The following is an 11,034-nucleotide window of genomic DNA, read 5'->3' as shown; positions in this document are numbered from 1 at the left end:
GTGTGTGTGTGTGTGTGTGTGTTTTGTGTCTGTGTTTGTCTCCCACCACTGCTTGACAATTGGTGTTGGTGTGTTTATGTCCCTGTAACTTAACGGTTCAGCAGAAGAGGCTGATAGAATAAGTATCAGGCGTTAAAAGAATAAGTACTGGGGTTGATTCATTTGACTAAAATTCTTCAGGGTAGTGCCCCAGCATGGCAGCAGTTTCATGACTGAAACAAGTAAAAGAATATATATATATATATATATATACAGATGAGGGAGTGTTGAAAAGTTCCTGACTTTAAGGGTGTTCTGAAAGACCTGGTTGAAGGCCTAACCTTCTGAGTTCTTTTAAAGTTTAAGAAAAACTGAAGGACTGCTGCAATAAGTGTGTGAATCTGAGAGGAGAATCATCATCATCAAAATCATAATTAACTGATCCTCATGTATTTTCTTTTAACTAGAGCCAGGAGCTTTTCAGCACCTGCTTCTGTGTGTGTATGTGTGTGCAACGCGTGCACACACACACAAACAGAATGGTCTTGATTGGGATGCCTTTGATTTTAGGTCTGTTCCATCAGTGTTGACCTGGAATTAAGCAACAATCCAAGAGGGCTGAAAGGCAAAGTTGAAAAGCACTGGGCTAGTAGAATCAGCGGAGCATTATATAAATGCTTTTGACATTTAGCTATGGCCCTTGATGTTCTGAGTTTAATTACCAATGAGGTGAACTTTGCCTTTCATCCTTTCCCTATTGATAAAATAAAGTACTGATAAAATACTAAAGCTTGGTCTAATATTCTTCGAAAACATTCTTGATATTGATGGAATCATAATTAAAGAAGGTTTTGGAAAGACTTGGACTCAGAACAGAAATTACATAATGCCATGAGATATATTTGGTACTCTGCTTAAATTAAGTCGTTAATAACACACACACACACACACATAATACAAAAAAAAAGTAAAACATTAATTGGTATAGCTGTGGCTGTGTGGTTAAGAAGCTCACTTCCCAACCATGTGGTATTGGGTTCAGTCCTGTAGTGCAGTACCTTGGGCAAGTGTCTTCTACTATAGCCCTGGGTCAATCAAAGTCTTGCAATCGGATTTGGTACATGAAAACTGAGAGAAGCCTATTTTGCGTATGTGTGTGTGTTTGTGTATATAAATACACACACGTATGTGTGTGTCTGTGTGTGTTTGTATTTGTCCCAAACAACTGCTTGACAGCTGGTGTTGGTTTGTTTATGTCTCAGTAACTTAGAAATCTGGCAAAAGAGACTGACAGAATAAATACCAAGCTTTAAAAAAAGCAAGTACTTGGATCAATCTGCTTGACCAAACCCTTCAAGGTGGTGCCCCAGCATGGCTACAATCCAATGACTGAAACAAGTAAAAGATAAGCTTAATTTTACCTGAGAAGTTTCGAAAGTTTCGTTGCTGTTGTCCATCCTCCATCAACCCTGTAATCTCGTTTTAGAAATACAAGGATTGCCTGGAAGAATTTATATTTCCATAGTAACTTCTTAATGGCTGGATATTCTTTCGTGTGGAGTTGTTCATCATCCAAATAACCTGTAAGATTAAGAAATAGTATAATATTCTTTTCTACTCTAGGCACAAAGCCCGAAATTTTTGGGAAGGGGGCCAGTTGATTAGACCCCCCCCCATTATGCAACTGGTACCTAATTTATTGGCCCTGAAAGGATGAAAGGCAAAGTCAACCTCAATGGAATTTGAACTCAGAATATAAAGACAGACGAAATACCGCTAAGCATTTTGCCTGGTGTGCTAACGTTTCTTATCTCTTTATTGCCCACAAGGGGCTAAACATAGAGGGGAAAAACAAGGACAGACAAACGGATTAAGTCGATTACATCGACCCCAGTGCGTAACTGGTACTTAATTTATCGACCCCGAAAGGATGAAAGGCAAAGTCGACCTCGGCGGAATTTGAACTCAGAACGTAACGGCAGACGTAATACCGCTAAGCATTTCGCCCAGCGTGCTAACGTTTCTGCCAGCTCACAGCCTTGAAGGGATTGTAATATTGTATAACTGATTAGCTAGTGAGCTGGCAGAGTTGTTACCATGCCAAGTGAAATGCTGCTAAGCATTTCATGTCTTTACGTTGAGTTTAAATTCTACCTGGGTAGACTTTGCCATTCATCCTTTTGGGGTCGATGAAATAAGTACCAATTGGATATTGGGCTTGATATAACCCCCTCCCTTTAAATTGCTGGCCTTTAGCTAAAATTTGAAACCAATATTTGTATAAGTGATTTCTAATATTGACACAAAGATACAAATTTTGGGGAAGGGAATGGTTGAGTAAATCAACTCCAGTAACACTTTATTTAACTGATCCTGGATGAAAAACAAAGCTGATCTAGGTGGGATTTGAACTGAATATAAAAAACAATTACTTACTAAATACTGCAAAGAATATTGTCTAATGGCTTAATGATTCTACCAACCTACAACACAAGGAATAGTATAATATTGGCTTCAAATGTTGGCATAAGGCCAGCAATTTTTGGGGAGAGAGTAAGTCGATTAGATCCCTCCCACCGCCTGTATACCACTGGTACTTATTTTATCAACCCCCAAAAACCTCGTAGAATTTGAACTTAGAATGTAAAGATGGACAAAATGTCACTAAGCATTTTGCTTGGCATGCTAATGATTCTGCCAGCTTGATGCCTAAGAAGATAGTATAATATTGCTTTTAAGTTTTGGCACAAGGCCAACAATTTCAGGGGAGGGATAGGTTGATAAGATCGACTCCAATACTCAACTGGTACTTAATTTATCAACTCCGAAAGGGATGAAATGTCATTAAGTAATTTGTTTGGTATGCTAATCATTCTTTTGTAGTCTAGGCACAAGGCCCGAAATTTTTGGGGAGGGGGCCAGTCAATTAGATCGATCCCAGTATGCAACTGATACTTAATTTATCAACCCCGAAAGGATGAAAGGCAAAGTCGACCTTGGCAGAATTTGAACTCAGAACGTAAAGACAGATGAAATACCACTAAGCATTTTACCCGACATGCTAACGTTTCTTATTTCTTTACTGCCCACAAGGGGCTACACACAGAGGGGACAAACAAGGACAGACAAACAGATTAAGTTGATTATATCGACCCCAGTGCGTAACCGGTACTTATTTAATCGGCCCCGAAAGGATGAAATGCAAAGTCAACCTCGGCGGAATTTGAACTCGGAACGTAGTGGCAGATGAAATACCGCTAAGCATTTCGCCTGGCGTGCTAACGTTTCTGCCAGCTCACCGCCTTAGGAAATAGTATAATATTGTCATAGAAAATATGTTATATGTTCACTCCCAGTTACCTGAACACAAATCTCTGGGCATTCATGTAGGGACTTCATGACAGCCAAAAGTTGTCTATAAATTCTAAACTCTAGTAAAATCATTCACAGCATGTCCCTTGGTCACATGCCCTTTTGAGATCTACAAAACGAGTATGCATCTCTTGACAATATCCCCATATGAAAGACCTGCTGCAGAGTGAATATTTGATCAGTTATGCTGCATCCAGGATGGAAGCCACACTGTTCATCAGAAAGCTTGGCTTGACAATTTCTCTACATCTCTTTTCTAGACACTTAGTGTAGACGTTATTGGGATGGCTCAACAAGGAAATACCTCTATAATTAGTGTACTCTCTCTTAGCTGCCTTTTTGGAAATTGGGATTATCCCCATGGAATGCCATTTCTTTGGTGTCTTTCCAGAGGTCCAAGTGACTTGGCATACATGACTCAGTCAGAGAATACCTTCTCCACATAAGACTTTTAGCATCTCAGGTCAAATTTCATCATCTTCAGTGACCTTGCTATATCTGAGCACTTCAATTGCCATTGACTTCAATCACTTTGAGTTAGTTTTCAATCCTAGTTGCACCTCATGTCCACAAAAAGAAGGGAAATCTTGGGTAATAACTGAAAGAATATGGATATGAATACAAGCAGCCAAAATGCAGGTCCTCTGAAGGGTCTATGAAGTGATGTTACTTGGTACTAAGTTGAAGCTTTTCAATGTAGGTGTTTGACTTTACTTAATTTTTAAGAACTGGATTGACATACAAAATCCCACTTCTGTTATGTAAGAGGTATTACAATCAGCTAATGTAGGATCAGTGGCTGATATTTGCAGATAACATGGTGCTACTTGGCTCATCAGAAGCTGATCTCCAGCATGGACTGAACGGGTTTGCTGCCAAGTGCTGTAAAGCAGAGATAAGAATTGGTGCTGTGAAGAATGAGACATTGGTTCTCTCAAGAAAGCCTTCCCAGTGCAGTCTGCATGTTACTGAGGCAAGTGAAGAAATTTAAGTACCTTGGCTCTTATCCAAGAGATGGAACGCAGGAGGCTGAAATGGGTGTTAGAAGTGCAGGTGTTGACACAGTTCCAGCATTCAATCCTCAGAAGAGGAGAGATTGGTAAAAAAGCTAAACTATTTTACCCTGCGATGGAACCTCTATTCAGTTGCTCGATCTGTTAGAAATCAATCATAACCTCCAATGAAAATAAACAAACAAAAATACTGTCTGATACAGTTACATTCTCCTAAATGTGACTATCAGATTGTTATAGGAATGTATGTTAGTTTTCTTTCTGGCAGAGTGCAATGCATGCATTCATTTCCGTTTTAAAACAGTTTTTAATAATCGCTAAAAGCAACAAGAATTATAAAGGTATGATTGTGTGGTGAGAAGTTTGCTTCCCAATCGCATGGTAAAGGGGGCGGTCCCATTGCGTGGTACCTTGGGTTGACCAAAGGTTTGTGGAAGGATTTGGTAGAGGGGAACTGAAAGAAGCACGTTCTATCTGCGAAGATTTCGGCGGTTAGGGTTAGGTTTATGGTTAAGGTTACGCCGAAAACGGGTGGTATGCGTATTCTTTACCTCCACCTATTTATCTATCAACTTGTATCTTTGTTCCCATAAATTAGCAGTTCGGCAAAAGAAACGATAGAATAGGCACCAAGCTTAAAAAAAAGAGGCGATGCTCCAGCATAGCCTCAGTCAAATGACTAAAATAAGTAAAAGTTATAAAACTTTTTAAAAGCTAATAGTCTGTCGTGACACTTTTTGTATGTTGTTTAGTGTATCGCGGACAGAAAAAAAGTTGAAAATTCATGGATTTCGATCTAGTGGAAGTGGCACGCTATAATCAAATACTGCTGGTCTTTCTACTTTCTTAGCTAAAAATTAACATATAGCGCCATACAGCTGCTATGGTAACCAACCAGCTGCTGTAGTCTTATGCAGTCATTTGTTATCGTTTTTCAGTCTCCCCACGTTGACAACCTTTCTGTTATAAACTTTATATTTTCTTTTGTGTTTGTTTTTTTAATCGTGATACAAAACGAAAAAAATAAAAAATGTTGCCAAAATAACTTGAGATAAATAAAAGTAATAAATATAGTACCTATCGTATGATACGTATTGAGAGCATAAGTCTGTAATAATACTGGAACTTCCACTTGCTACCGATTTTTAACCAATTTTCTAACAAATTGTTATAAGTTATTTTAATGTCTGTCGATGCTGTGTACGATGAAAGACTTTGACATATGGATCATTACAAAATATAAAGTGAATATAAACTATAAGCAGTGTATATGCATTTTGTGTGTGTGTCTAATATATATATATATATATATATATATCAAATATTATATCATATTTAAAGATCAGCAGACTTATCACAATATATAAACTGGTTCGAAAGCAACAGTTAATCTGTCGCTAAAAAATAGACACAATTTCAAACTTACTTTTAACTTGCAATAACAGACAAGGGATTTTTTTATTGCCAGATTTCACAATTTCTAACGATAAATCTCTCAATTTTTTCTCCCATTGTTTTATTCGATAATCCAATTCGGAGTGTGAACAAGCTGTCTCCATCATACACGCTTAATTCAAATATTTGTTGTTGTTAAGGATTTCTCAAACTTCAAGGAAAAGAAAAAGCCTTAGTTTCGCATTAAAAAAACTTTTTTGAAAACTTTCTCTTAAAACTTTTCAAAGATGACAACTTTATTGTTCTATTGATTAATGTTTTTGAATGATGTTTTACTATTAAAAAGAGAAAATGAGAAGTAAAAAAAAAAAACAACAACAAAAACACAGGGTTTATTACTGGTATTATTTTTACTCTCCCGTACTGTTTTAATTTTTCTGGTATTCTGCCTGAGTTTTAATAATTCATGAGGTGCATGCAGAACAGCGAGACCAAACAATAACGTATCTAATAGTTTTTAATACGTTCTTAGATTTAGTTGATTTAGTTTTACATTTGTTTATATTTTATATAATTTTAAAAATTATTATTTAAAAAAAAAATTATCTTGTTATTTTTACAATTAATTTTATTCTATAATCCGTCGCCCGGTTTAACACCATCTGCTGTGAGCCCTAGAGTGTAAGCCACAACATTCGTAGATCATAATCGGGCTCCTAGATCTATGAGTCCCCCGGGCAAGTGCCCAGTGTGCCTATGCCTTAAGATGGCACTACCTCTTGACACTTTGGGTGCTTTTAGCGGAGTTCACTATTGTGCAAGCATTTGGAATAAGTTTTAGAATAAGTACCAGGCTTTAAAAAATAAGTCCTGGGGGCGATTTGTTCGACTAAAGTCCTTCAAGGCAGTGCCTCAGCATGAATTCAGTCAAAAATGACTGAAACAAGTAAATGATAACAGATAAAAGAACCCTCTATTGTAAATCAAAGCAGAGCAACGAGTGGAGGACAGTTAAATTCCACAACTACTGCGAGCTAAAAGTTCCAACGCATCTGTTCTAATGCTAGAAACTGACATTGAGTCAATACCGGGATCGTAAGGTGGTGGGTCGGGTATCACGAATTCACTGGTTCTCTTTTTAAGGAAATCAGAATGTAGTGTGTGTTTGTCTTTTTTCTGGATGGTAGTGGTGGGGTTTAACTCCAATTGAAACATTCAAGTGCTTGGTTCTCAACCGATGACCATATGGCCCTTGGGAGTCCATATAAGATTTTGGTGTTAAAATTTATGTGTAGTAAATTGCTTATACTTCTACAATACACAAAATATTAAAATTTTTTTATACAGTTCCTAATAATATTTAACTATAAAAATAGAGTAGGTTTTTTTTTGCATACATCAAATGGCTATGGAGATTCAGTAGGGTATAATAGGAATCAAAGAGGTCCATAGGTAAAAAATGGTTGAGAACCGATGTCTTAGTTGAACCAACACGGAGATACTCCATGTGATGTAATAGAAAGATTGTCAGTGTCATCTTAAGGTATGGGAACACTGGGTACTTGTTCGGGATGGGGATCTTACGATGGGGACCCATTTCTGATCTATATATGCTGTGGCTTAATGTACATAAATATATACTATAGGTTCAGTGCAGTGATTTTCCCGATGACCTATAATGCTGCTAAAGCGGCTCCGAAGAATGTCTTCTCCGGTAACTCTGAACTGTGGTGATGATGATGTTGATGGTGGTGGTAGTGTTGATGATGATAGTGGTCATGATGATGATGGAGAGCTATTCGTGTGCATGAATGTAGAAAAAAACAAACAAACAAAAAAAAACCAAACAAACAAACAAAACTACATTAACATCACCATCATAACTATCTTCCTGATCATAATTTTCATCATTCGGTGAGCTGGCAAAGAATCGTTAGCAGACCGGACAAAACGATTGTGGGTTCAAATTCCGCCGAGGTCAACTTTGCCTTTCATTTTTCGGGGTCAAAAAAATAAGTACCAGTTGAGCATGGGGTTGATGTAATCGACTTACCCTCTGAAATTGCTGACCTTGTGCCAAAATTTGAAATTGAAGAGTAAGGAAATGGAAGTAAAAGAAAAAAAATGTCTAATTCTCAATATCGTTTTTGTTTTTAAATTGATTTGGTACAGAAGAAAGAAAGGACTGTACATATAGGATCTCGCAGACCCTCTGAGACCAATGAGATCGATACGTTTGATTTTCCTCTTCAACAGCTGTAGGTTATATACTTTTGTTATAATCTAAATTTCTGGAATGTTTTACATGTTTTCACAATGGCTTTCCTAATTAACCGTGGTCATTGTGATTTTGTGAAGTCTAACCTTTCAGGATTGGCGCCGAGGCCGTTAGACATATAACTAAGCACCCCAATAATTACAGGTATAAATCTAAAGTGATAGACTGGGGCTAGTTTATGCTGGTTTTCATTAGTTTAGCATAGATGCTTTCGTTTTGTTCTTTCTTCAACATTTTGTGGATATTTGTTGGACAACTGATTTGTACTCCTGTACAACTTTCTTTTCTCCACCCCAAATCATTATGTTTAATTTGTTGTGCTTAGAGTTTACAGTGGCTTGTCTAGCACACTCCGACAACATTTAGTAAGTCTGTGTTTTTCGAGATTGCAAAAGGATGTAAAAGATGTCATGCTTCTTCATGAGAGGGGGTGGATGCGTGTTTTGCAATGGACCAATCGTCAATTTTATCATCTTACATATATCTGGATAGTGTGGTGTCTTTTTGAGTGACTGAATGTGTGCTTATGTTGAGAGAATCTATTTTCGAGAGATTTTCAGTAAACCCTATAAAGATAAGTAGAAAGGCATAGAAATAAATGAATAAATAAATCAGCAGATTGATAGATAAACAATAGCTAAGCAGAGATACATATATGATAAATAAATGAGGAGAGAGGTAGACTGACAAATGAGATAAATAGACATATATTTAATTGTTTATCAGAAGTTAGTACCAATGCACATATATAAGCCTACCCGATTAACTTATAGTATTTGACAGATAATGAAGACAAAGGTATCTGAAATGTTTCTATAAAATGAAAGATCGTATGGTTGAAACAGAAGAAAAGGAACAAGATACGATGTTGTTTAGGATAAGGATTTTTGTTTCTATAAACATATTGAAACTGCAATCAAGAAATCTAACACAGTTCCTTGAACAATAAATATCATTTTTCGTGGGAAGCGATAAAAAAAACTGCCTAATTTTCTCTCCAAGAACTCGAACGATGTAGTATTCTTTGGGAAGCAAGCTTAATCAAGGATTGGATTCTTACAAAAAATTATTTGCAAAGGAAAGTAATTGAATTAATTACAGCATAAAGGACTAGCCATATGTATTCGATTTATCTGCACAGACGAAGGACGGGAGAAACGAAATATGCCTGTATAATAATAATAATAATAATAATAATAATAATAATAATAATAATAATAATAATAAAAATAAGACCTTTAAAAAAGACAGTATGTTGGAGTTCTGTCAACCAACAAGTGGCATATTATAGAAATTGTTTAAGAAACAATGCAACAAGCTGACTAGACAGAACACTTTCGCAATAGAAACAAAAATCAAGTCTATCAAGAATAGACTTGACCTATGTTGAAAGAACCTTAAATACAAAATGTCTTTTTAATCTGTAGAAAATCGACAATTATAAGCTTTGCCGACCACTAAAACTATGAAGTCACCACATATAGAGTATGGAGAACATTGACTGTTCAATCCGAGTTACTTCCCTTACATTATAGTTGTTAATTTTATTGTCCGATCTGAACAACTACTGAATACCGTTTGATTCGCATTTCCAGCACTATATGTAGCGATACTAATGACAATGCACGGATTAAAGTCAATATTTTAGTGAATCATGGAAATGGCATTTAAATATCATTTGTTAAATCAATGTTTTTCGAAACAATGTGTCTCTAGGAACCCGTGTTACAAATTAGAAAAATATTAAAAAAATAAAAAAAGATTTAAAATATTATGCAGTTGAAACTACATTTTAAAATTTATTTATAGAACATCATATAAAAATTTTGATTTCTTTTTTAGTTTAGAACACGTCTGATATTTGTAGGAGATCGAGGTAAAGTCAACGGGATATTTAATAGTTCTTATCTTATCGACCCCCGAAGGGATAACAATTATTGCCAAATCTAGCGTTATTTGGGCTCAAAAGCAATTTCTGTGCTCTACTTTTTACTTTGCACATTATTATTATTATTATTATTATTATTATTATTATTATTATTATTATTGTTGTTGTTGTTGTTGTTGTTGTTGTTATCATCATCGTCGTCGTCGTCGTCATCCTCATCATCATCATCATCATCATCATCATCATCATCATCATCATCATCATCATCATCATCATCATCATCATCATCATCATCATCATCATCATCATCATCATCATCATCATCATCATCATCATCATCATCATCATCATCATCATCATCATCATCATCATCATCATCATCATTATTATTTTTCCCAGGCGGCGAACTGGCAGAATCGTTAGCACGCCGGGTAAAATACTTAGCGGTATTTACGTTGTCTTTACGTTCTGAGTTCAAATTCTGAGGTCGACTTTGCTTTTCATATTTTCGGGGTCGCTAAATTAAGTACTAACTGAACATTGGGGTCGATGCAATCGACTTAGCTCCTCCCTCGAAATTACTGGCCTTGGGCCAAAATTTGGAATCAATATTTCAACTGCCACAGTTTTACACTTTTAGGGAAAATGTACACAGAAAGAGAGATCCGGGAGACTGTAGTTCTGGGAAGAAAAATTGGTGAAATGTCTAGTGCAGTCTGGAAGGTAAGACATAGTAGGAGTAACTAAAGTTATTGTATTTTCATGTGATTTCAGTGATGTTCGACTGCTATTTCTAGCAGACCGTGAGGCCAGGTAGAGAATTACTCGCTAGCACAGTTGTTGGTGTTTGTGATTACTGTTGTTGGATGAAACTGTTGTTGTTGGTGTTTGGAATGCTGAAATAATCCTTTACGAGAAGAAATCGAGTTGGTAGAGTTGTTAGAGCGTTGACTAGAATGTTTTGTAAAATCGGTCTGGCTCTTTGAGTTCTAATCCCACCGATGTTAACATTACATTTTTATCCTTTTTGGATCCATTAATAAAGTATGAGTCAAGTACTGGGATCTTCTCTCTCTCTCTCTCTCTCTCTCTCTCTCTCTCTCTCTCTC

At 36.4% G+C, this 11,034-nt stretch overlaps 1 protein-coding gene across 1 annotated transcript in view; it reads right to left on the bottom strand.

The window, feature by feature from the left end:
* The window catches only part of LOC106869131 (IQ calmodulin-binding motif-containing protein 1), a 36,643-nt gene extending 30,679 nt beyond the window's left edge, over positions 1 to 5,964 (bottom strand). Inside the window, exons 1-2 of the mRNA XM_014914703.2 lie at positions 5,791 to 5,964; positions 1,401 to 1,560 (exon numbers count right to left, since the gene is read on the bottom strand). Of these exons, the coding sequence (XP_014770189.1) occupies positions 1,401 to 1,560; positions 5,791 to 5,926 (296 nt within the window). The 5' untranslated portion in view covers positions 5,927 to 5,964. The remainder of the gene's footprint in view (positions 1 to 1,400; positions 1,561 to 5,790) is intronic.
* Between the last annotated feature and the right edge of the window lie 5,070 nt (positions 5,965 to 11,034).

This window comes from Octopus bimaculoides, chromosome 3 (assembly GCF_001194135.2).
Source record: "Octopus bimaculoides isolate UCB-OBI-ISO-001 chromosome 3, ASM119413v2, whole genome shotgun sequence".
In the NCBI taxonomy this organism is placed as follows: Eukaryota; Metazoa; Mollusca; class Cephalopoda; order Octopoda; family Octopodidae; genus Octopus; species Octopus bimaculoides.
Note: the sequence above shows the minus strand (reverse complement) of the source record. Positions and strands in the feature narration are given on the sequence as shown.